Genomic DNA, 27,807 nt, shown 5'->3' with positions numbered 1-27,807 from the left:
GTCTTGTATTTAGTCATTTGCAAAATTTCATTTTTAAACTCTTATGATTTTTCACAAAGGTATTATTCGAAGACAAGATTTTCATCAAAGATTCTGTTGAGCTACTTTGTTTGTAAATCGTATGTAGAAATAATGACTTTATCTTATTTAAGAAGACATGACATTAAACATTAAGGATGACATGGAGTTGACGGAGATGGTCAATCCTTTACTGCACCTGATCACAAAACTGATGTTTATTTGGTCCCAATTTCCTCTACAGTAACTCTTGATTTGTATATAATAGTTTGAATGGACATTTAAGCTGAAATACGGTTCGTTATCTCCATATTTTTCAATTAGATAAATTGACAATTCAGTGTGTATTCAATGGCCTAACAATTAGTATGAAAAAGACTCAGCATTTGACTTTATGATACTGCTGAGTAGAAAATGGATAATACTTCCTCTTAAGTATTTAATCCTCAATTTTTTGTCCTGATCTCGACTGTGTTTTTTCTTTGTCTTATGAGATAATTTTCCCCTCTTCCCATTTTCATAAGTAAACTTTGGTGTCCATAATTGAGGTAAAAAAAAGTTTCATTCAATACAAAAGCATGTCCGACTAGAAAGTACCTCACATTTGACAGTAAAAATACTAGTATGTTTATTTATTTTATAACTAGTATTTCAACAACACATTTTTAGTAAAAAATAAAAAAAAACATGCTGAATTTTGTGGTTTAATACAAGCAAATTAAACTATGCAATAGCGTATGATTTACATAAGTTTCTTTTGCATAAAATATCTCTCTGGCAGTGTACAACATACAGTATAAAATCGGCAGTGCTAAAAATGACAAAATGAAACAATCTCTCTCTCTCTCTCTCTCTCTCTCCAATTTAGGTATACATTGTTAGCAGAAGAATTATTGTATGAAGTTATAGTAGTGCCAGAAACTGGACACTTGTAAAGTTTAATGATTCAAAAGATATGCATATACTATCGACAGACCAGAAATTTTGAAATTTAAAAGTCTGTGGCATGAATGAATTCATATTCTTAAAATGTTTCTGACAATGTTCATAAAACATAATTTGATATATTCACAATGGTTTTTGTCTTCATCGATATTGAGACATTCTATTTGAATTCAAATCAATTTTCATACAATAATTTATCTTATAATTTCAATAATTAATTAAATTTTCTTTGATGCATCGGATTTAAAGATTCTCTAAATTGAAAATATTAGTGCATTTTATATTAAAATCTTTAATGTGTCCCTGAACTCTCGATAGAACTTTCCAAAGAATGTGACTCTGAAGATGAGGAGGTTCTGTCACATGGTCTAAGCAATCCCTCAAACATGTTTGTCGTCTGGGTGACAGGCGACAAGATAGGAGACGAGAAGTCCTCTTCTGACTGAACGATTGAAGAGACGGAAGACACGGTGGAACATGGCTGCGTCTCGGATTGAAATAAGGACACATGACCTGAGCCAAATAAATCAAGCAGGAGATTGCATTGTTCAGAGTCTAATTCGGACGTGGATGAAAGATGATGCTTTGAAAAATCTTCTTGTTCGTTTGATAACGTGTCTGTTTGTTTGGGAATCATATAAACCATTTCAAGTTGTTCTCCATGATATTCAAGTTGCTGATTTTCAGGATAGTTTTTCTCATCAATGACAATATATTCTTCACACGTAAGGCTAGAGGACCTTTTTGGGGATTTCATTTGCAGCTTCGTTGCTCTGCCACTTGGTAGAGTGGAGCTGTTACTTTTATTGCTGTTCTTTGAAAATCTTGTTTTGATAGGATTTCTCGAAATCTTTTTTGGAGGTGGCACCGTCTTTTTACCCTCGCTTTCACTGTTTGACGCTGCAAGTTTATCAAATGATAAACGTGATAATTTTTCTGGGGACTTTGATTGTTGCAATGTGTTCTTCATCATACCTTCCACCATTGCATCAAATTCAGGGTGATTTCTTTTGGGTCTTTTCTTTGTGTTCTGTTGAATATGTGTTTCCTCGTTTAATTCGAAAAGTTTTATTTCCAGTTCTAGTTGCTGAAATAGATAGATAAAATATGACTGTTTTAATTAAAAAAGAGGCATCATAAGAAATGAATTTCTCCTAGACATGAACAAAACCAGCATCTCTATGCATATCTATGAATGCGTAAGTATTAAATCTACTATTTTGTATAATAAATTTAGTGACCTAATCTAATGTCTTGTCCACTTCTCGTATCCTACTTGAAGTTCTCCCTTTTCTGAATAATATAGCTATACAATTGAATCTGGTATTTCGAACATCGGTATCTCAAATACCACACGCATAATGTAAAAGTTAGTTAAAACTCTTAGTATCATTTAACCCCTTCGTAACGGAGTGGTCGGAGATCTAGTAACGCGTTTGTATCTGTTGGTGAGTGGGTTAGTTTTTCCTGGTATGTGTAAAGGAAGTGTCGTAATTTCCATTGGGATCGATGCAGAATGCTACCTTGGTTCATATATATGCTCTTTTGCGGGGGGTGCTCCGCTTTGCGGTGCCTATATTCTTTTTACATTTTAACCTGAATACTGGCCTCTTAGCTTTCAAAATATTAAAGATTGATTGCCAGTTTATTCTCTATCTGCCATAAAGAAGATATTAAGTTCTGGTATGTAACTTAAAGTGAGCAGTTAATTTGAAAGTCTAACTATATAAATTCTATAAGACTTTTTAAAATTAGAATAAAATTATTTACCTTGCACTTAAAAATGTATTCAAAAGGTTGGATTGCCATCATTCATATCTGAAAGTACTTACAAAGAGTTTTATCATCATTTTCTGGTACTTTGTCTCCATTGTTTTGCGTTTGGATTCAAATGAAATAAGCCTAGATGTGTCTTTTTTCAGTTCCCTTATATATTCAACTGATGCTTTCAGAATTGAACCTTTATGCAACTTCATTGATCTGAAAATGAAAGCAAAGATAAAGTACAGTCAATGACTAGATCAGATTAATATTTCTTACTTTGATTTCTTTATATATTAAGAACAATTCCTGCAGTTCATAAAGTTTAGATTCAGCAACGTACGTCAGAAAGATGGAAAAAAAATTAATCAAATGTAATACGATGAATGTTAAAAGTGAACAATTTACACGGTTAAGCTACAAATATTTGGTATACCTCATTACTTTATATATACATTTGTGGTATCTCTCCATTATATAAACATACAGAGAGAAAATATCTTCAATTCTGTATGAAGTTTGTCAGAGGTCAGAGGTCAATACGTGACCTAATCACACGGCGCAATAATATCTACCGGTACATAAATTATAAAATGACCTGCTCTACTTGCTTTTCATGTATAAAAATGAACAAAATAAGCAAGTAAAATGATAATCATTTTATTTACAATGTAAACAAGTATTTCACACAGTTTTTTGGCTATCGATTAAACCTGTGTACATAGACAAACTAGGCTAGCGTTTGTTTACATTTTTCTTCACTTTTGTCAGCTGCACAGTCTCCAACGTTCATCCTTATTTTTTGGGTAAACCTTTGGTTAAATTTTCATGATAAACTATTATTTTATCTTTAAATTCTACTCACGATAAATGTGTAAATCTGTTGGAAAATATCATTGCAACCATGCCATGAACAGCTGCCAAACACCTCGGCGTTTTCGTAGTTCAATGTAAAGCTGTCGCCAGTGTCTCCGTGTTTATCAGTGTTTTACGGTAAGTATGCCTTTAGTTACTGAAATCGTAGAATGTTTTTGATCAAACTGCAAATTAACTTGGTCGGACAAGTGTCTCAATCCATCGGAACCACCCATCCCTTTCCGGCGACCGAAGTTCCTCCAACTTTTTATCAACAAACTTCGGACGTGTTTCTTGTGTCTTTTCAGCATCGATTATCAATTTTCACGAATAAAAATATTCCCAGACAACAATCTGTTTACTATTATTGATCACAAGTAGCCTTTCACAGAATATTCCCTTCGAAATAGATTCCTTAGCCTATTAAATTCGAAGCATAACCGCCATACAAGCCGATTTACGCCTCGCCTCATTTTTCAAAATCTACGACGGACGGTTAGTGCAATAATTTAAAATCGAATTTATTCAATTGTCTGTCTCAAATGTATATATAAGTAATAAATAACAAGTTTATAAACTTCAATGGGAATTGAAGTGGGTCGGTACGTGATCAAATCTTCTGAGAAGGCCTTCGGCCTTCACAGGATTTGATCACGTGACCGACCCACTTCAATTCCCATTGAAGTTTATAAATTTGTTATTTATTTCTTAAGTAAGAGTTTTACTGAACGACTTAGAAAATACTCACGGATGAACAGTTGGTGGTAAAAGTGCGGCCAGTTCTTGAATTCTGTCATTAATGTTATATCTTCGCCTTCTTTCGACTGTTAAAAGACATTAAAACGAGATCATAAATGTATTTGGAATTAGCAAATGCAGTTGAAATAAACACATTAAATAATATTTTCATCATTTTTAGGCTACTTATACAGGTAAAATGAAATATTTAGATAATTAGTTTCCTAGCACATATAAGGTTCAACATACTAATATTATGATTGTCTTTTCTAATTCTCTCTTTCCTCCACAATTGTTCCTCTTTCTTTGACAGAAATGTAACGTTTGGAAGAGTGTCATTCAAAGGTGAGTTGTCCATAGCACCAACAGATGGTTTTTGATTTACTTTGCTCTAAATTAAAAAAAAATCAATATTTCCATATTCAAAAAGTTTAAGACCTCAGATTTTTTCATAAGAAACTTTAACGCGTAAATAAGAAAAAATAAAAAAAAAACTTACGGGGTAATCATGAAATTTTATGATAGAAAAGTTCATATTTGATATACCCAAAGGACATCAAAATATGACCTATCTTTTGCAAATTCAAGAAAACAATTAGATATACTGGTTACTGTATTATGTCATCTGAGATTAGTTACTGTTTAACCTACAATTGTACATGCCACGGCTTCTTCAATGCACTGGATGTCTTCGTCATAAGATGAATCAATCTCAACTGAATTGATGACATCACCGAGAAGGGGGGCAACCTGAAAAAAGCAAATGATAAAGAAATTGACTTCTTATAAACTAGTAATCTATGGTGGCATATTTATACCATCCATATAATTTTTCGTCAACATACTCATAGAATATCATGTAAAGTCAAGAGAGCTATCTCGTCAGGTGATGATTACTTTCTGGTTTGTCGACAAACATCGACTTTATATCTTGTCCAGTCAAGATAAGCTATCACATTTTGTTTCAATAGCTAGATGTATCTTGACATGACGAGAAAGCTTTAAGTCACGATACAAGATGAATTATCTCTTTTTGTCGAGATATCTATCGCAAAAATACGAAAGCTTATCTTGACTGTACAAGATAAAAGTCGGTGTTTGACGACAAACCTCAAAGTTATCATCACTTTACGAGATAGTTATCTTGACTTGACACGATATGATATGTTGACAAAAATTACGTGGATGGCATAAATATACCACCACAGAAACGACGATGTCATTGGTTCTATATGATACAAATGCCCAAAGAAAAAGGAGGAAAAGTTTATAAGACCTTAGGGTAAATACTCTAAATATAACAGCCTTATATCGGACCAACAGTTTGTTATTCATTGAATTAATTAAGGAATGAAGTTTATTTTATTCAGTGATCTTGGGATAGTTTACGCTTTATAAACTCTCCCAAGTTATGTTATATCGTAATGCAGAGGTTAAAAAAAAAGTTTAAGACAATAAAACATTTTTTCCTCCAAAAATGGCTTCAAATTGAGCATATTTTAAAGTAACATCAAGCGGAGTAATAGTTTTTGACGTAACTCATTGTGACGCAGGCAACTTATGTTATACGATATAAACTCATTTTTTATTCAATCAAATGCCGTGTTATAACTTAATTAAGAAATAAGGTATCATTTTTTGAGTGTTATTGGGATGTAAAACGGGTTGGTCACGTGATCAAATCCCATAAAGCCCGAAGATTTGATCATGTGCCAACCCGTTTTACATCCCAATAACACTCAAAAAATGATACCTCATTACTTATATTTACATTTGTGACTTATTCATAATTTAAATTTGCCTGATTGTGACTTTTAACGTGTGAAATGCATTATTTTTCAAACCCAACGGCATGTATGTAATCCACTGAACGCGCGTCGACCCTTTATGACGTCACTGAGAAATTACGTCGAACGTTTATCCATACGCACATCTATGACCTCTTGACCCCGTACCTGTATTTATACATTTATAAATACGCTTGCTCTAAGTAGTGTTATATAAAGGAAAACATTTGCAAATGTAAATATTATACAATTATTGCTGTTTTTGAGGTCAATACAATGATTTAGCCATCTGAGGAGTACCCGAAGGGCGAGGTGAATATTGTACTTCGAAGATGGCTAAATCATTGTATTGACCGAAAAAAAGAGCAATAATTGTTTTATTATATGATTCAATGATGAAATGATACAGCTCATTACTTGTTTGCATTTAATTAAGTCCTTGCCAAATACAAGAGAGAAGCAGAATTAAAATGTAAACAAACCTTACTAGTTGTATCAATTTGAAATGTTTTTCATCAATTTTAGTTGCCATGAAAAAATATATAATGTCAGTCTTTTTTATAGGATAGATTTTGAAAGGAAGGAGTATTATCAGGGAAAACTGACTTCCAAAAAGTAAAAAAAAAATTGTTCAGTAAAAGTGTTGGAGGGGGGGGGGGGTCCCCTGCATCCCCACTTACCACCCTCATCCGAAAATATATATTTGCTAATGTTTTGTTCACATAAAAAAAAATAAGGCATATAGTCGTTTAAATAGCTTCCTAAAGCAATCTGCATCAATTTGGAATTTCCCGATCTATTTTTAGATCAATGTAGAGGAAATAAATCCTTGTATTCACCTGGAACGTCACGTGCAGGTCAATACAACGTGGTACTTTTCTAACATAGTTGGATCTCAGCCAATCAGAGAGATGGAAATTATTCAATCATACAATAAATTAAATTATTTACTCATAGAAGTCCGCTGTGTAGCAACCTCTAATGATAAAACGCCGCTTAATGATACAAATAGCATTAAGCGTAGCAATTGCAACGCTTAATGCCATAAATTATTGCATTAATAGCTGACATTATCAACCGCTAATGCTAAATCGCCGCTTAATGACAGAATTATATCATCAAGCGTCACAAATGCAGTGCAACACCGACGCTTAATGAAACAAGCAAATATCGACATATTCGACGCTTAATGATACACACTAGTGTATCATTAAGCGTTGCAGTTGCAACCCTTAATGATATAAAATTTAGAAATCGCTTGTTATATCTAAGAGAAACACACATCCACCTTTGCTGAACAATGAGATATCACTTGCCAAAATATTTATATATGCCCTTGTGCTATATAAATGGTAATTATTGAAGTTTTACTGTGTTTTCTATCTAGTCAAGGGAATGTCTTAAAGCCCCGGATGTTTAAGAGACAGACAGTCAGATAGCTGGAAGAAAGAGATACAAACAAAGGGATAAATAAAATGATAGTCAAATCCTTTTAAAAGAACCATTTTTACTGAAAATACAGAAGCAAACAAGCAATTAAATTCCTTTTAATTTGATACAAAGATTTTAATACTCAAAAAATACATAAAATATATTTAAATATAGATTTGATACAGCTTTACACATGTCACTGTTAACGTTTCAGATATACGTATCGAGGAATAAATTTATAATTTTCACTATAATTGTATTTTTAATCTACGGAAGTGTATTGCTGTCACTTGAAAAAAATATTTTTGTAAGTCGTACGTACGAGATACTAAGTCTTATGTACGACATACTAAGTCGTACATACGAGATTATAAGTCGTACGTACGAGATACTAAGTCGTATGTACGACATACTAAGTCGTACGTACGAGATTATACGTCGTACGTACGAGATACTAAGTCGTACGAACGAGATACTATGTCGTACGTACGACATAATAAGTCGTACGTACACTGTACAAGATAATAAGTAGTTAGTACGACATAATATTAAGTCTTACGAACGAGATAATAAGTCGTACGTACAACATAATAAATCGTACGAACGAGATACAAAGTTGTACGTACGACATAATAAGTGGTACGAACGAGATACTAAGTCGTACGTACGACATAATAAGTCGTACGGACGAGATAACATTAACCCTGGTAGTCATGTTTACAAGATAAAATATGTTACACAAACGATATAATATGTGGTTATCCGGATTTCTTTATAGCATGTTTTATATCATGAATAGATGGGCATGCCAATAGTTGTCGTGCTTTTGATTGCTAAAACGAAAGAACCTAAATTTCATTTACAAATGCAATTTTAATCTATTTAACAGTAAAAAAAATAAATTTTACATGTTGACTTAGACGTCTCATCCAAAGCAGCCCCCTGTCCACCCCTCAAAGAATCTGATATTTTGATAGGTTTTTATCGAAGGAATATTATTTGAACAAAGCTTTTCAGGGGGTACCGACGTGGGTGAAAAGTACAAAAACCCCGAAAATGAAAAAAATTTCTTTAATTATATGGTTATATTTATGTTTAATATCCTTTTAATTAGAAAAGCTCGGATGTGTTGAGACTGGCATTCAACATTTTTATAGTGGCCTGGTTCGAATCAATTGGTGACATACGTTTACTTCTATATAAAAACAGGTATGAGTATTTCATTTCATTTTCCTCTATTGATGATTTCTTTTTCAATTGAGATAAACGACATTTTTGAGAATGTGGGTCATAAATATTATTCTCTAAAAATATTTCACAGTGTAAGCATACATTGTTTGAAGGCAAGAATTATTCATTCTTCCTTTCGTTGAAGGAGTCACACACAAATGCACACCCCCCCCCCCCTTTAAAAAAAAAAAACACACAACACATGAATGACATGCGGTTGATCCTAGTACACCCCCCCCAAAAAAAAAAAAACAAAACAAAAAAAAAAAAAAACAAACAAACGAACAATAAAATGCGTGAATAACCTAATACATTTAATCTCGGAAAAGTTTCCAAACGAATTGATTAAAATGAAATCGCAGAAGTAGGACAGAATGTCTTCTAGATTTGATTTTAAGAAGATTATTTATCTACTAAACGAAGATAACATTTTTCTTACAGGTCTTACGTATATGATCAGCTTGAAGATCTGGAAGCCGTAACAGAAAGTATGCTATTTAGATTTTAAAAGATGTAAACTATCATTTGATAAGAAAAAATGATTTATTTCAGCTGTTAAATTTGATCATTTTCTTCTAAAGAGCAATATTGTCTAAAATGACCACGAACCAACCCCGAACCCCCTCCCCCGCCCTCTTAAGCAGGGTTGCGCTTACAAAGTCTTCACCCAGAAAACCAAAGAAATTAAAATTTCTTGCAATGACGTAGCATCGTTTTTGAAAGGGGAAAGGGGTCAGCAAGAGAAAAAAAACTTACCTGAAAAAGTTAAAAAGTGAAAAATTGCCCTAAAAAGAAAATATTATTGGGGGGGGGGCTTTTTAAAGTTCCAACTTCTTTCAGTACAACCCCCCATAAAATACTACTTGTACATTACCCTTATTTTACTTTACTGTATCACAAAGCGGGGTGAGGGACAACCGGCCTTTTAATGCAAATTTTAAACAATTATATTGCTACGTGCCTGTTTTAGTAATATGCACATCTGTGCATTGTGTCCTAATTATCTACAAAGTTTCATGAAATTTTATGCAGCTGTTTATGCTTATAAAAAAATAAAGAAATAACAAAAGGATTGACGGACTGACTGACGTGCAAAAGACAACTCGCAACTTGTTGTTATCAAAGTAATTTATAATTTCTCTCTATATTTAAACACTCTTTCGGGATTTCTAGACGATATCCTAAATAGCCATTTACTCTTGATAATGCCATTTTAAGCCCAAAATTAATAAGGCTTTGAAAATAGGCAGGGTCACGGGTAAAATCAATATATTACATTGAAAAAAATCTTATCCTTCCTAGACTATAATTTATGAATTGTAACAAACTAACAGTTTTGCAAATAAATATGAAATAAACTATGTAAAATCCCAAGTTCGAATCGGACAGAGGTGATAAACTTGCTTGATTTGACTTTTCTGCAATCCAACAGTCAATTCAAATCAAGCGAGTTTTTCGCCTAAAAAACGAATATAAAGGGCTAGAAGGTTGATAAAATATACAAATTGGTTTAAGAATGTGTTTAGAATTAGTGATAGTCCAAAGCTAGAAAGTGTAAAAAATTCTTCCCAAAAGTGCGCTCATTTGCAATTAATATATGATCAAATACTAATATACAAAACCATAAAGCTACAGTTCTGCAGCTACGTTCTGACTTATTATGTCGTACGTACGACTTATTATGTCGTACGTACGACTTAGTATCTCGTTCGTACAACCTATTATGTCGTACGTACGACTTAGTATCTCGTACATACGACTTAGTATTTCTTACGTACGACTTAGTATCTCGTTCGTACGACTTATTATCTCGTACGTACGACTTAGTATCTCGTTCGTACGACTTATTATGTGATACATACGACATAGTATCTCGTTCGTACGACTTAGTATTTCGTTCGTTCGACTTATTATGTCGTACATACGACTTAATATTATGTCGTACGTACGACTTATTATGTCGTATGTACGACTTAATACTGTGTCGTATGTACGACTTAATATTATGTCGTACGTACGACTTATCTTGTCGTACGTACGACTTATTATGTCGTACGTACGACATAGTATCTCGTTCGTACGACTTAGTATGTCGTACGTAGGACTTATTTTCTCCTACGTACGTCTTATTATCTCGTTCGTATGACTTATTAACTCGAACATACGACTTACAATATTTTTTGTTCAAGTGGCAGCAATACGCTTCCGTATTAATCTGCTTCGTTTCTCCAAATCTATGTTTAAGTATATAAAACACAAAGAATACAAATGAATGCAATACATTGAATGATACATTATTTTGAGAAAAAGGTTCATTCATCCTTTATTTGTTATTAATTTTACATGGATACATTACTGTGGCATGATTATTTTAGAATCAATTTTGAAAACTATTACATGTATATAATTATCAAATTGTAAAATACATGTCGAATGAAGTTGATGAAGCTGATTTTTTTTTTAAATTGTAAATGACGCATACTCCATTTTGTAGTATATTTGCCTGTCTGTCTGTCCGTCTGCCTGTAAACAATTTTTCAAAATGCTACTCCTCCTGCAGTTTTGGTCTGATTTCAATATAACTTGGCACACAAGTAGACTAACTAATATACTTATTAATTTCTGTATCGATTTTTGATTTCTTTGAACGGTGTTGCCTTAGTTACTAAAAATAGAAATAATATAATAAAATGCTACTTATCCAACATTTTTTGTCTGATTTCAAAATAACTTAGCTCACATGTAGACTACATTTAAAGATATCGGTTTGTGATTTCGATCAACGGTGTTGCCGTGGTTACTAAAATAGAAAATTTCCGTGATGTACTTTCAAAATGCTAATCCTTCTACAGTTTTAGTCAGATTGTAATATAATTTGGCATGCAAGTAGACTATACTGGCATATACTATTATCAGTTTCGTGAAAGTTTACATCTGACTAATATTAAAATGAAATAGATTTAAATAAATAGTTCTTTTTTCGGTATAAGAGAGACCCTCTCTATTAATGCATGTTCATTTCTTGTACTTTATTCTTTTAGAGAAATGGTCCTGTTCCTTTTATGTTTCTAAATGTTTACTTTGATACTATAGTTAACTAAAGTAAACAATAGTTAACTGTGGTATTTTTTTTAAAGGATATGTTCGGTTTTTTTTACGCCAGCCGTGAAAAAACCCTCTAAATTTCAGTTTGTCGTCCAATGTAACATCACCGACCTTCTCATCAAAATTTAAAAAAAGCCGATCAAACTACGCTGTAGTTTAATGGAAGTTTTCAATTTAAGGAGAACTAATGAGACAAAGTATGTTTGTAAGCGTCGGGATGGGATGGGGTAGGGGTTATTTTACATTAATAAATATTTTATATTGGTTAAGGTAGGATTCTTCTCACATTTCTTGTATTTAAAAATTAATAAAATGTTCTCAGAATCAAGAGGACAATATTTCTAAGTGATGGTATCAGATAGAATAAATTTAATATTAGAGGCAAGGTCAGGTCAAGGTCATTACCTTTTTCCTGGACATTGAGGTCAGACGACACGTTCCTTAATAATATGTTTTGTATCTCTTGAAAAAGTGCCAATTTGTTATATTGAAATCAGATCAAAACTATAGGAGGAGTAGCGTTTTAAAAAATTGTTTACAGACAGACGGACAGCTAGACAGCTAGACGGACGAACGCATTACCATCGCATAAGCTCTTCTAGTCTCTGACCAGTAGAACTAAAAATTACTGTTTCCAATAATGCGATCCCTACTTGCAGTTCAAAAGATATTTTTTTCTTATTTTTGCATAAAAAGATACTACCATATAGGGCCTTTAAGATGATATTACCAAATTGACGTGGGTAATTTAAATAAAATGAATATTTGCTAATCCGAATATCCTCTATTTTTCTTAATTTTTTAGGATTTATAAGTTAATTTTATATGCTTTCTATATTCAAATCTCTCCAACTTTCACATATAGTAAAGTTGGCACATAAAGGTACAAAATGATACAAAAACTAATAGTTTTGATCGTTTTCTAAGATAACACTTTTTACGGATTTTTGGCTCAAATCTGAATACTTGGATTTGAAGCATTTAAAAGCAAACAAAGTTCTGGTATGTGTGAAAAATCTTGTATATTTGATATATTTTGAAACTTTAGTCCCTTATTAGTAATTTAACTTACATTTGAAAATTTCGTCTAGTCTTTGATTGCGTAAAAATCATAACTAAATTCAATGTTCTATAATAATTCTGATAGGCAGAAAAGAAGATATTTTCATACGCCACCATTCCGCCAAAAATATAGTCCCTGCTAGTTTTCAAACGTAGTTTACCATTTCTATTTCAAGTTGTATAATTGTGATGAGGAAAGAAATATATGGTCTTTTAAACCTCTTACATCTAAATATATGACATATCAACAAATATAATTTGAATATTCCATATAGTCAGAAACCAGAGAAGAATCCTACTTAAATTAAATATTTCTTTAATGTTTTTGGTAAGATTAGGGATTTTTATTTTCCATTTTTTGAGGCCCTCCCCTTTACCTGGAAAATTTTGCCACAGATTTGCTTTATATGCAACTTAAGTTTCTTTTTATCATCTAAATTACATGTGCTACCCAGGGTCTTAAAGTAACTATTTCCAATCAAAGTATTGTTTTTTATAACGATAAAAATGAAAATTAAATAAATGTCATTGCAATAAGAACTCTAACTCGTGCTTATTTTTGCCAACTAGACAGCACACAGAAAGACTTCTGTGTTTCTTTCTTTCCTTGCATTTGTGCTACTTTATATGTATAGAGTCAGATGAGCTAGTGACCAAGTGGGATCGATTTAACATCTAATTATGTAGCGCCAAGAATGCTATGCCTTAAATACCAAAAATCCAAGCATATCAAAGCATTGTACTTTATGTTTGGAATAAATAGAAAGAATAATTTCTTATATTATTCAAAAGTTGTTAATTCTATTCCTAACTAGAAAGATTTCAGTGTGTCTCCACTGCAATTTTCAGTAAAGAATGATTTATTTCGGTATACATGTACCATTTATACTCGCCTGTTAGTCGGTTCTGCTTATAAGTCTGAAATTTAGACAGTTTTTTTTTTACTCACGGCTGACGTTAAATAGCGGACATGTCATTAACAAAAAAAATTCTATGGAAAACTATATAGTTTATTATAGTTTAATATAATTAACTAAAGAACCAAGGTAAAAACTTTGGAACTTTCATTTGCTATAGTGAAAACTTTGGAACGTCGCTAACCACGGTCAAAATGTATGATCCTCTCCCATTCTGGCCGTAGTTGCATGAGACGAGAATATTTTGTAGCTCATTAAAGTATTAACTAATGCAAGTATAGCATAGTCGGACCTTTCAATACCCATTTGCAGTGAACGAAATACTTCTGATGAATACTAGTATTAATAGAGAGGGTCTATCCTGTACCTAAAAAGAACTTTATTCATTTAAATCTATTTCATTCTAATATTAGTCAGATGTAAACTTAGTCTTATATATCGAAAGAAAAAAAATATATTACAAATGAAATATGCGTCATTTAGAATTTAAAAAAAAACAGCCTCTTCAACCTCAGTCAATATATATATTGTAATTTGATATATACTAGAATTCAAAATTAATTCTAAAATAATCATGCAACAGTGATGTATTCAAGTAACACTGCTCACAATTAAAGCATATATGAACCTTTTTCTCAACACAATATATATTATTCTTTGTATTACATGTACTTGTATTCTTTGTTATATATCCTTAAACATAAGTTGTCAATATTTATGTCTCTCTTTTTCGGATGTGGAGAAACGAAGCAATAGTGAAAATATCGATACGTATATCTAAAACATTAACAGTGATATGTGTTAAGCTGTATCAAATCTAAAATACAAAGTTTCGATAAAGATATTCAAATATGATATTCAAATCATTGTATCAAATTAAAAGGAATTTAATTGCTTGTTTGCCTATGTATTTTCAGTAAAAAAAATGGTTCTTTTAAAGGATTTGAATATCATTTTATTTATCCCTTTGTTTGTATCTCTTTCTTCCAGCTATCTGACTGTCTGTCTCTTAAATATCCGGGGCTTCAAGACGTTCCCTTGACTAGATAGAAAACACAGTAAAACTTCAATAATTACCATTTATATAGCACAAGGGCATATATAAATATTTTGACAAGTGATATCTCATTGTTCAGGAAAGGTGGATGTGTGTTTCTCTTAGAAATTATAAGCGATTTCTAAATCTTATTTCATTAAGGGTTGCAACTGCAACGCTTAATGATACACTAGTGTGTATCATTAAGCGTCGAATATGTCGATATTTGCTTGTTTCATTAAGCGTCGATGTTGCACTGCATTTGTGACGCTTAATGATATAATTCTGTCATTAAGCGGCGATTTAGCATTAGCGGTTGATAATGTCAGCTATTAATGCAATAATTTATGGCATTAAGCGTTGCAATTGCAACGCTTAATGCTGTTTGTATCATTAAGCGGCGTTTTATCATTAGAGGTTGCTACACCGCTGTCCTTAACATTTAATTCATTATACATGTACTTCACGGGTCATATCAAAAACCTACAAAATCATCAGATTTGTTTCATAATTCATGTCGTCATAAATGTTTTAAAAATATATAAAGAAGAATTTTTTTTGTAGGGAAGCAGAGGATATTCAAAGCATGTCAAATATACTACTAGTTGCTTAAGCAATGAAAAAATATGCATAAAATTTAATTTCCATGCACAGTGTTATAGTGTATCTAAAAACTCTGCTTTACCTGCTCAATGCTACATTCTTCTTCTTCACCCTCCCTGATTGTATTAGGTTGACATAGCTCCTGGGATGTTGCTGCCAGTGGGTTGTCCTCCAAGTTTTCCATCATTGCTGTAATCACTGATTCAACATGCTCAGATAAATCAACAGGACATTCACATGCTTCTTCCAAAAATGTCTGGATATTCAATGGTTCAAACTTTGGTTTATTTTCCAAAGCATCAAGTGATTTTTCCTCTTCCTGAGCTTTCTATAAAATAAACCAAGTATATGAGCAATAATTGAATATTTAAATTTTTTAAACTTATTTCTTATGAGTATTTCTGCTTGAAATATTGAAGCCCTAGCATTTTGTCTACACATGTCCTTCTACATAAGAATAAAATTACTGCATACCAATCTTTTAAAATTTAGTATTGAAGCTTTTAAGCAACCCAAGGAAACAAGAGTTTAATTCAGCACATCACTAAAACATGTAGTATTCAACGGCACTGAATCTTTATTTTTTATCAAAACTGAATAATTAACAGTTAGATAATCTCATACATTCCTTTTCAACTATACGTCTCTCTGTGTCTGTCCTTCTATCCTTCATTCACTTTGACCGTCAATTTCATATAGACCTGTTTACAGATTTTTCCATTTGCCCGATCATGCTTTAGAACACACGGCGAGTGTGACCAGTCTACAGGATATGATTTTTTTCTCTATGGCACCTGATCCCACCACTGATGTCTTAAAGGTCAATATTTGCCAAACTAAGTAGTATTCTTCCAATGGGATTTTGATTTCTGTCCGTTATCTTCATAATTCATTTGATGACAATTTTGACAAAGAATTTACCTGAAACGGGCGGTAATGGTTACCTTACAACAAGCTTTATAACAAACATGATGACATAAACTTTCTTCCCTTACTTATGTTGCAGTATCCCCTCAGGGCTTTACGTAGGAACAAGTTTTACTTCGAGGCAAGCCATTTCCAAACAAGTTAATGAAGCAAGCATAAAAAAATAATCAACAGTCTCGTAAAATTTTTTAAAAGTTTAATAGTCGAGATCTATCATTAAGTCAAATGTCACACTGAATTGTCTAAGAATTGTTCCGTTTGCCCCGATCATGACATTGTGCACGTGCACAATGAGGATGTAGCCAGTCGACGAAGGATGCTTACTCCTCCATAACACTTAATCCCATCTCTGATGTCTTTAGAGATCCACGCATTCTTTCCTCCAACTGGTATTGTTTAAATGAACTTTTGAGCTCGATTTCTATTCATTAACCTCATATTTTATTCCATGAATTTTTTGAAAAAAAAAATGATCAAAATATCATAATAGAAACCTAAAATCAGAACCTCATACTCTGAGAAGAAGAAGTTTCTACAGATTATTTCTTTAAAAAAATGAATGAATGGTTTAGATTTAGACAATTAAAGTTCACCTGTACCGGTGTTGATCGAACAAAAGTATTACGGCTCTTATGAATATACAGTACAGACAGTGATGGATGGTATGCTATTAATACTGCAGTTGAAAAAGGAAAAAAAGAAGATAAATTGTACTCTTGTAAAATTCCCGTTTAGATCGCAGGTGTTATGAATCTTTTTTCTTTGGATAGAATCGCACGCCAGTGAGACAAGATTAAGAAGCCATATTTGATTAACAACTGTTTGCTTTGAGCAGTGTACCGTAATATCATTTAAATAAGATCCATATTACAGGTTGGTTGTACGCCTTAAACCTTGTGTGTCTCTTTTTAATAACACCCAATTCATTATCTGAATCCCCTAAAAAAAACTTACGGATGGTGAAAATAAAACACTGAGCTTACTGCAAAATTATGTAAAACTAGTTTTACTAGTTTTCTCCTTTATCGGCATTTCATTAGTAAAATATCTTATTTTGATACAGGTTCCTGAACTTTTAAAGTCTGTAAACTTTACGTGTGATCAAGAAAAATTCCATATATTAAACTTTTAAACCGGCGACAGCTGTACCAAGTACAAATTACTAATATTTTTATGCGCCCGCATCGAAAGATCCGAGGCGTATATTGTTTTTGTCCTGTCTGTCTGTCTGTTTATCTGTTTGTCTGTTTGTCTGCAAACTTTTACCTTCGCCATAACTTTTAAACTATGAATGAAAGAGACTATATATTTAGTATGCATAATCGACTAATTGAGCTCTTTCAAATGACACCAAGGTCAATGACCTTGTGACCTTGACCGTGACCTATATGCTAAAAATAGTTTTTCTGCAAACTTTAACCTTCGCCATAACTTTTGAACCATAAAAGATAGAGACTTCATATTTGGTATGCATACACCACTAATTAAGCCCTTTCACATGACACTAAGGTCAATGACCTTGTGTCCTTGACTGTGTCCTATATGCAAAAAAATTTTTTTTAACCTTCACCATAACTTTTGAACTATAAGAGATAGAGACTTCATATTTAGTATGCATACTTTAGGCCTTTCAACTAATTTTTCAAGTTGTACATACAGTAACAACATTTCGTTGATAGATTTTTAGGTACATGAAATTATTTAAAAAGATAATAACTTATGTATACATTTAATTGAATCATTAAAAAGTTTTATTATTTATAATTGAATTGTACAATGTTGTGTTTTAAGGACAGGTAACTCAGGTGTGAAAAATGACCAACTAAGTGCCGATTTATGAGTTATCGTTTATAGGAATGACATATAGGCTACTTCAGCATTGGTATTGTTATGTACACAAAAGGGTTCCTTACATTGTTTTGTACACAAAAGCGTTGACCAAAAGAAGGAGAATGTCTTTACTCTACCAGAAAGAACAGGGTCAAATGAATGGGGAACAGACTATATTCAATATTTTTAACTCTCTTTGTCGATTGTTATGAGGAAGAAAATATAATGACATGTTTTTTTGTGCGCACTTTTGCGCTTCCTATATACATATATATATTTTTACAAGTAAATGCAACAATTAATTATCTTATTTGTGTTACCTAGAACGAAGAACGACCGAGTATAAACATTTAATCAGGTTAGAACTAAGAAGGAGGGTACATGTAGATTTCACTTTTTATTTTAATTAAAATTTTTACTTATATCTAATTAAACGGTGTCCGCAACTATACAGTAAATAAGTCTAACATTAGTGCTAAATTTTAAAATCACTGGATTCTATTGACAGCAAAGAAACACTTGGAAAATGCTAAAAACTGACTTGCGTAAAAACAGTTAGATACCTCGGACCTGATCTAAACAAGTTTCAGCAACGAGTTATCGTTCATAACAGCGAACCCTAGCAGCAGTTGAAAGGCCTACATACTTCACTGATAAAGTTCTTTCAAATGATACCAAGATCAATGACCTTGTGACCTTGACTATGATCTATATGCTAAAAATATGTTTTCTTAACTTTGTTGCCGCCGGGCGCATAGTGTTTCACAAACACATCTTGTTTTTTAATTCAGTGAATCCTGATCAGAATCAAGATTGTTTTGATTTAATGCCATATTTTAAAAAAAGTAAAGCACTGAAAGTACATTTTTAAGGGCAGATGATACAAACAAATTTTTTCTTTGAAAAAGATTTAATATCATGTCACAAGTTAGAAAAGTGGATGGTTCTTAGAATTTTTTCTCCTAAGAACTGGAAAATGAAATAGACTTAGAAAATATTAGTAATATTTCATTAAAAAAACAAATATAGACAAATCACATTTAGTAAAGGTTTACAGGTGAAAACAAATTTCAGAATATGTTACCATGGTGCTAAAAGTGTAATATAAACTTAAGAAAAATATACCAAGCCAGGTAAATTTTATTAGAAAATGCTAAATGGTAAAAATCAGCCTATATGATATTGCTAATTTTTTGTCATTTTGTTTTTTCCTCACAATATTCACCTGGCTTGGTATATTTTTCTTTTACATTACACTTTTAAGAAAAAATTTGTTTTTTTTATTGAAATATTACTACTATTTTCCAAGTATCATGATATTAAATCTTTTTCGAAGAAAAAATTTGTTTGTATCATCTGTCCTTAAAATGGACGAAAGCTAAGTCATTTTTTTTATTTATTGAAGTATTTCTTTTGTATGGATTTTTTTTTCAAGAATGAAACATAAATGTGGCGCTGAATGTTATGAAACGACTGTTTCTCGTATTAAATTTACTATTATTTACTCTTGAATTGAACTTATTTTATTGACAAAGTAAAGATAGTCCTCTCCTAATATAACATTTTGTAAAATTGCCAAAATAAAAAAAAAACCATATATACATATGGTCTACTACATGCACTGTATATATCGTAGCAATAGAAAGAAAAAAATAAATAAAATCTTTAAATGTTCAAATATAATTTGAGATGATAAGACAAAAAAAAGTAAACTTATTTTGAAAAACGACCACATTCATTTAAGAAAGTTTGAACAGTCTTGAAAAGTTCAGCATTTTGTTCAATAGTAAGAGAATCATCGCCCCATAGCATTAAATGTACATCTATAACATGTAAATAATTAAATGACAATAGCTTATTCATGAAGGAATTTCTTGCTTTTACATAATATTTACAAACAAAAAACAAATGATATGCATCTTCTAATAGTCCACAAGAACAATTAGGACTGGTTATTAGGTTACAGCGATATAAGTCAGAATTTAAAATACAATTATGTCTTAATCTTGTATGAATTACTGGTATGTTCAAAAATCTTTTTCTATAAGAAAAATATTTCTGAGGTTTTACATTACTATTTTGCAGATAGTTTTTAAAAATTTTGATAGAAGTTGCCTCCCTTGTTTTAAGACTAAGGGAATTCCACTTTCTAACAGTATCGGGAATAAATGATTTATTATAGAGTTCTAATCTGTATTTTGGCAAAGAATAATTTAAAGAATTCCGGGTAGTGTATCCTAAAATACTGCCTCTTGTATCAGGCACTAAGTTTTGCAAATAAGTAGGTACTAAATGATTGTGCATTTTAACCATTGTTATTAGTTTTGCCCTATTTCTTCTATATTCCAATGGTTCCCAACCTGTTCCCAAATATAATGAATTTCTCTCTAATAAGTCCAGTAACTATTCTTGCAGCAAATAATTGTACTTCTTCAAGATTCTCACTGTCTGTTTTTGTGCATCCAGACCAAACTTCAACAGCTTAATCAAGTTGTGGTCAAACAAAAGATATATACATCTGGGATAGAATATCTCTTGACACAGTGAATTTTAGTTTTTTAAGAAGCCCAAGTTTTTTTGTGTGCTTTCTTTATAATGGTATCAATATGATCAGATCATCCTAAGTTGGATGACAGAAGTATCCCAAGATGTTTGTGTTCTGTAACATATTCCAATTGGCAATTGTCAAAAAACAATTTAGAAAATGATGTACATTTTTTAAATTAAAAAACACTGGGTTTTCTGTGTGCATCCAATAACCATTTCTACATTACATTTTAGATTGACTTTTTTTTTGTTCAATTTGATCTCTATTAGTTAATTGTTGTAAAGAATTATATTTTATCAGCAAATAATCTACAAAAAATATCATATTTTCAGTCATATCATTTACATAATATTTACAATAAAAAAACAAGCAAATTAATGCGCGTAAATTATTGTGTGACTTTTCCTGCAGAGGAAAAAATTTCTGTACATGACTTGTTGTGTTCTTTTGTTATTAAAAAACCAATCTAGCAATAACCATTAATTCCATACATGTTTAATTTTTTAACGACTTACGTGCTGATTCGAGTCACATGACTTTGCGCAGCTTTTTAAAATAATGTGCGAAGTAAAAATATTGTGGGTCATTTTAATTAAAATTGAAATAACGACTTCTGTCAAAAATGTGATTTTACTACACCAATTAGGAAAAAAAATGCTGGAAATGGCTTTCACGACGCCACTGTTCTTAGTGCTGTGAGCAATTTTGACGCTGCAAAGTTTGAGCATTCAAGACGGGATATTGTACTAAAACTGATGACAGAAAAATATAAATTAGCAATCTAAATATTGCTATTTTTTACAAAAAGAATATTCTGCGCCGATATATTATCTGCACCGATATGTATTTATACTGCAATATGGCAATTTTAGAGGTATTGGACATTAAATTTTATCCCTAAATCCTAGATGGTCAACTTTTTTGAAATTTCAAAATTTGGCGGCTTTTCGCAATAACTTTCATCTACTTGACTGAAAAAGAAATCTCTAGGGCAGAAATACAAAAAATATTTTAAAGATGTGATAATTTGGCGCTTTTTCAAGAAATCCCCATGTTAAAAAATTTACAACTTTTGAAATACTCAAAAATGTTATAAAAATCGAATTTTGATAAGTAACAAATATAACAGTGAAAATTAATTGACGAAAAATTTTCAAAAAACCTGACAGAGTGACATACCTTAAGCCTTTATGCAGACACTATTAATGCATTTGATAAATCACAAAATATATATAAACTTAGAATTTACCTTCATCAGATTTTTAATATACAAAATATGTTTCTAAAAGTTGATATACTGTGGAATGACCTGGTAAAAAAAAAACCTTCCTGGTATATATATATAATATATATTATGTGAATACAAGAAATTGTAAACATGCTTAGAAATGATTCTTTCAAAAATTTTGCTTATACAACTCAGCAAAGAAACTGGTCTATAGTTTGAAGTGATGGAAGGGTCGTGGAAGAACATGTGCTAGTTTCCAGGAGTCTGGAAATGTTTTTACATTGAGTCATCAGGTGACCTATATTCCGTTTTTATACAGTAACAACAGTGTGTAATATTAACAACATTTTCAGCTTCTTTTCTGAAACCACTGAACCAATTTCAACCAAATTTGGTATACAGCATCTATGGGAGAAAGGGAACAAAAATTGGGAATTTAATGGTCCCCGCCTCCCCTCCCGGGGCCTGAGGGGTGGGGCCAAAAGCACTAAAATTAATGAAATCTTTAAAAATCTTCTTCTTTACTCCTGGACATCAAGCAGTCAAACTGTTGGCATGATTGTAATCAGCATTGAGTCCTCTACCAAATTTTTTTAAATTAATGGCCCCAGGGTCAGGGGTTCTAGTGCTAGGGCGGGACTATATAGATTATATATTGGAAATGCATTATTTCTTTAAAAATCTTTTTCTCTGCTCCTGGGTATTAAATAAACTAAGAACATAGTTATGATGAGGAAGAATGTCCCTTTCAAAATTGTATATACCCCAGGGTCAGGGGTTCTGGTGTAAGGGCGGGGCTCTATTGATTATATAGTGAAAATGCATTAAATCTCTGAAAATCTTCTTCTCTGCTCTGGGGTATTAAATAAACTAAGTACATAGTTACAATGCACAAGAGTGCCTCTTTCAAGTTTGTGAATTTCATGACCCCAGGGTCAGGGATTATGGTGTTAGGGCGGGGCTGTATTGATTATATAGTGAAAATGCATTAAATCTTTGAAAATCTTCTTCTCTGCTCCTGGGTATTAAATAAACTAAGTACAAAGTTATGCTGAGCAAGAGTGCCTCTTCCAAAATTGTGAATTTCTCGGCCCAAGGGTCAGGGGTTCTAGTGCTAGGGTAAGGCTATATAGATTATATAGTGAAAATGCATTATTTTTTCAAAAATTTTCTCCTCTGCTCCTGGGTATTAAATAAACTAACTAAGTACATAGTTATAATGAGCAAGAGTGCCTCTTCCAAAATTGTGAATTTTATGGCCCCAGGGTCAGGGGTTCTGGTGTTAGGGTGGGGCTTTATTGATTATGTATATTGAAAATGCATTATTTTTTCTAAAATTTTCTCCTCTGCTCCTAGGTATTAAATAAACTAACTTAGTATATAGTTATAATGACCAAGAAAACCAAATTTTTGATTTCATGGCCCCTGTTCAGTGTTTTTCTATTTGGTTTAAGGGGAGGGGGGGGGGCTCTTTTGATTATATAGTGAAAACACATTAATTCTTTGAAAATCTTTTCCTTTGTAAATTGGGTATTATGCCAATGATCTAAATATATATATTTATGATAAAGAAAGGTGCGTCCAGCAAAATGGTTCATTTCATGCCTCCTGGGTCAAGGGTATCTTTTTACATAGTTTGAAAATAAATTAATGCTTTGAAATCTGCTTATTAGTATTAATTAATCAACCACATTTGATGAAATAACATTTATGATAAAATTTTCAAAATTTATTATGTGGCCCCAGTGTCAGTGGTTCCTGTGGGGTGGGGTGCACAACTGGTTTAGAATGGAAGTGCATTTTCTCTTAGTTACTCTGATCTACCTATGGGTATTAAGTAACTATCTAGTAAGCACTGCTAAGTGTATAATTATGATAAGCAATGGCGCTTTTTTGAATCGTGGATTTCATGGCCTCAGCTGGTTTAAAACACAAACCAAATTCAATTGTTGGAAAGTTGTTGCATGATACTCAGGTGACCTATAAGGCCCGGTGGCCTCTTGTTAGTGATAGGGATTTGTTGAATAGTATACATAAAGGTTTTGAGATAGATTCTTTGCAAGATTTTAACATTTTATGGCTGATGCAATCAGGACCAACGGCTTTATTAACAGGAACAATAGAAACTATATCAATGATTTCCTGTTCTTGTATTTTTATATGCGGAAAATTATCCGTACATCTTGACACTATATTTGGGAGCTCCTGATTACTGTCATCTAATTCTGTAATGGATGTGAAATATTTGTTCAAAAGCTCTATTTTATCTATGTCTGAAAATGCAAAACTTTCAGTGCCATTATGGCTGTAAACTGAATAGGTGGAATTTAATTTGTTGGTTTAATGTGAAAAGTATCTTCCAGTAACTTCCAGTATAGTTTTTGATTGTTCAGACTAGCATCCTTAAGATGAGAATCAATATATCATAATAGTTTTTAATAGCATTTTTTTCATATTATTAAACTTATTCCTTACCTTCCGAAAGTTTTCCTTATCAGATTCTCTTTATGTTTTTTCTGCTATTTTTTTTAGCCTATTGTGAATACGCAAAGTTTTCTTTAGAAGAGAGTCCATCCATGGTTTATCATATTGCCTTATGGTTACAGTTTTTTCGGGTATGCACTGGTGAATAATAGAACTAAATTTTTTTGTGAAGTTTGCTGTTGCAGTAATAATGCTTTCTGTATCACCAATAAGACTATTCCAGTCGCATTGTACAATTGAATCATTAACGAATTCTAAATCTGCATGCTTATAGTTCCAAATTTTACCTTTTTATGCCGCATTTACATTTATATTCTGGTGAATATATATATAAGTTGCTTTATGACCACTAACTGTATTACTAACTTTTAATGTTCCAGAATCATGTACATGTATATTGTAACTAAAAGCATAAACACAGACCCCTGACATTCAAGAAATCGGATCCGGTCCCTATTAGAAGTTATTAAGCAACCTAAATTGATCGACTCTGTATTGATTAGATAAATGGAACATTCCGTAGTCAATTTCAGTATGAAAAAAATAGCCTAACAATTGGTATCAAGTAAGTCAGCAAAAATACTACGCAATGGTCATATTTCATAACAAGTTAATCATAACGAAGACAACTTTTTTTACTCGTTTTATTTGATTCCAAACCATAAAACATCTTTTTGAAAGGTCCCGTTTTATAACAGACTACAGAACACTGTCTACTTAGTATCTAATGTAACATTATAAGATCATACTAGCAATCGTAAACCTGATAAAAAAAAATTACAAATTGTAATTTTGCATAGAGAAATGCAGCTAACGATTTTAATTGCATATTGAAAAAATAAGGAAAATATTGTTAAAACATAAATAAAACAAGAAAACATTGATGTAACCATCAATTGTAGCCCGGATAATAAATAAAGAAAACAATGGAAATGAGTCTTGGTCATCAAACCGCTTCGATACGTGTGAAAAAGGAGTGCATCTAAATGATGGAGACGATAGTCGAGAATACTTTGAGAACATATAGTCGGATGAAAATCGAACAAAAACGATACCCTTTTAAACTTTATCAATTCCTCAAGTAACTGTTGGCTGCATTAAATTTAAATTAAAATCAGACACATGCATCACCTGTTTCAAAAATATATTTCACTTTGAGAATATGAAACACGAACTGGGTAAAGATACATTTTTATGCGATAAGCAAAATTCGATGTTCTAAAAAAAGGGACCTGTCGTTTTTTCGATAGTAAATGATACGCAACTTTATATATTAAATATGAAAAAACATACATATTTTACAGATTCACTTTCTGGAAGTAAATATGTTGTGTATCTCTTAATTTATAAAGGGAAAAAATATTCTGATTAACAATCTTTTTAATGATTAGAAAACCTTTAATTCTGAATAACTTCTCCCACCTCAATCCCCATACAATAAGACTTAAACTTATATGTTATAGAGCAACCCGGTCCTCCGGGCTGCAATTAATCATAAATCAAATATTTTAAACAGTGCTATTTTTATGTTATTTTGTTTCAAATAAAACGATATTTTGATGAAATTAAAAACATACTATAAATAAAATTTTCAATTTGATATTTTCTGTTGTACTAATTAAGCATTTGAAGTGTTATTTAAATATTTAAAAAGTAAAAATTGCACTGAAATTTTGTTTTTTTTTAAAGTTAATAATTACTTAAACATTGTCCGTATTCAATTTGTATACAATAACAATTAATTTATCTTGAATTCAAAGAAATATGCATTTTTAGAAAGCAAAAACAATACCTTTACTTTAATTTTTAAGGAATTCTAAAATGCTTTTTTCTTAGTCAGAAGAATACATACCTTTTTGGGAAAACCCGTAAAATTAGACTGCTCTGAACTGGTACTATTTCTTTCAGAGGTATTGTCTATCTCTTGAATTTTACACTCCTCTCTGTATTGTTGGTTTAAATGTTTTAACTGTTTCCGAATTTCCTTTAATGTCTTGCTAGGTTGAAACATTGAGGCCATGGCTAAGGTCAAAGCAAACTGATTTCGATGGAGTTCCTTGCCGCGACCTTATCGGAATTTTTTTCTAGCTGCTCCAATTGAGGTAAAAAATACTATTCAACAATTAGCATACCATAATAGAGTCAGCGAATCACAAGGAAGAAAATATGTTCAGTAAATAAAACAATTTAAACGGGAGACTAAAAATGATATTATTGACACTTGTCTAGTTCCCGCCCATATACCTCCATATTCATGAATACCATATAAGTATCCATTTCGATATAACTGGAGATGCATCTGCCTGTCTTCATGTTTAAGTCTATGAAGGCTTCAGCTTTTATGTTGCTTATAAGTTATAAGATTTACATATTGCTTATAAGTTCATTATAGGTTAACATACTGGCAATGAATTCTTAAGAAAGGTTACAAATCTTTCCAAATAGTTGTTATATATCACTTCTGATTCGTTTAAAAGTTTTTTTTTATATTCATATTGTTGTTTTTCATAGTCAGTCTGTAAATTTGCCACAATAATATGTTCATAAGAGTATTTTACAGTTTAGTTTTAACCACTTTGACACGTTCGGTCTGATTCTATGACTTCTGTCCCAGTTCTTTAAGCATTTCTTAAGTGACGCGAGATAATTCAATGTATATCATTACATGTACATGCAACCTTGTCCATTAATCAGTCTCGTTCTTGAACTGAATTGATGAGAAAACATGATGACATTTCCACTCAATCATTGAGGTTATGCTTTAAATATTGTTAAAAAAAGGTTATATTGCATAATTCAGACATGTCGAAGTGTTCATAGTCAATTAAACAGTGTAAATGAGATGTCCTTGCGCCTTATGGCTCACCTTAGTTCCCATTCACTTTAGGACAAACACTTGCTACTGAAATTTTGTACTTGTAGAAATATAAAAACTATAATTGACAATTGTTGTCTTCAAAGTAAAAAAGCGTACTTTCAACAATTTTAATATAACTTATAAGGACTTAAGATCATACGACTTAACAAAGACTGTCTTTTACAATCATCCGGATCTCTCCGTAAAAACAAAAATGGGTCCCCTTCTTGCTACCAAAAACCCCTTCCAAACTGCTGACCTAGCTTGAATCTACATAATATGAGGATAATGTTTTTTTTAAAGTTTTTATATGAAAACTTTTGGAATTATTTGATGTTTTTTTTTAATTTTTTATTTTTTTAAATCGAAATATAATTGTTATGTTTAAATCAAAATATTTTTGCTTTGTAGCGAAATGAGAGGTATTTTTGGAGGATATGGATAC

General features: G+C 31.7%; 1 protein-coding gene across 1 annotated transcript; it reads right to left on the bottom strand.

Annotated features, from left to right (window-relative positions):
- Positions 1-709: 709 nt before the first annotated feature.
- LOC134245247 (uncharacterized) lies at positions 710-26,566 on the bottom strand. The gene is made up of 7 exons (XM_062727539.1): positions 26,358-26,566; positions 15,571-15,816; positions 4,969-5,067; positions 4,567-4,708; positions 4,328-4,403; positions 2,796-2,943; positions 710-2,050 (listed from the first exon to the last, which is right to left on the bottom strand). The coding sequence occupies exons 1-7, from the start codon at positions 26,523-26,525 to the stop codon at positions 1,256-1,258; spliced, it is 1,674 nt and encodes a 557-aa protein (XP_062583523.1). The 5' UTR covers positions 26,526-26,566; the 3' UTR covers positions 710-1,255.
- Positions 26,567-27,807: the final 1,241 nt, after the last annotated feature.

Source organism: Saccostrea cucullata, unplaced genomic scaffold (genome assembly GCF_032062105.1).
Source record: "Saccostrea cucullata isolate Sc308-1 unplaced genomic scaffold, CSIRO_AGI_Scuc_v1 ctg274, whole genome shotgun sequence".
Lineage (NCBI taxonomy): Eukaryota > Metazoa > Mollusca > Bivalvia > Ostreida > Ostreidae > Saccostrea > Saccostrea cuccullata.
This window is presented reverse-complemented; position numbering and strand designations above follow the sequence as displayed.

Excerpts from the sequence above, each read along its gene's own strand:
- LOC134245247 (XM_062727539.1), bottom strand. The coding sequence starts at position 26,525 with ATGGCCTCAATGTTTCAACCTAGCAAGACATTAAAGGAAATTCGGAAA. Across the intron at positions 15,817-26,357 it reads TTACGGGTTTTCCCAAAAAG|AAAGCTCAGGAAGAGGAAAA; the intron begins GTATGTATTCTT and ends TTTATTTTATAG. Across the intron at positions 4,404-4,566 it reads AAAAGACAATCATAATATTA|TCGAAAGAAGGCGAAGATAT; the intron begins GTATGTTGAACC and ends GTCTTTTAACAG.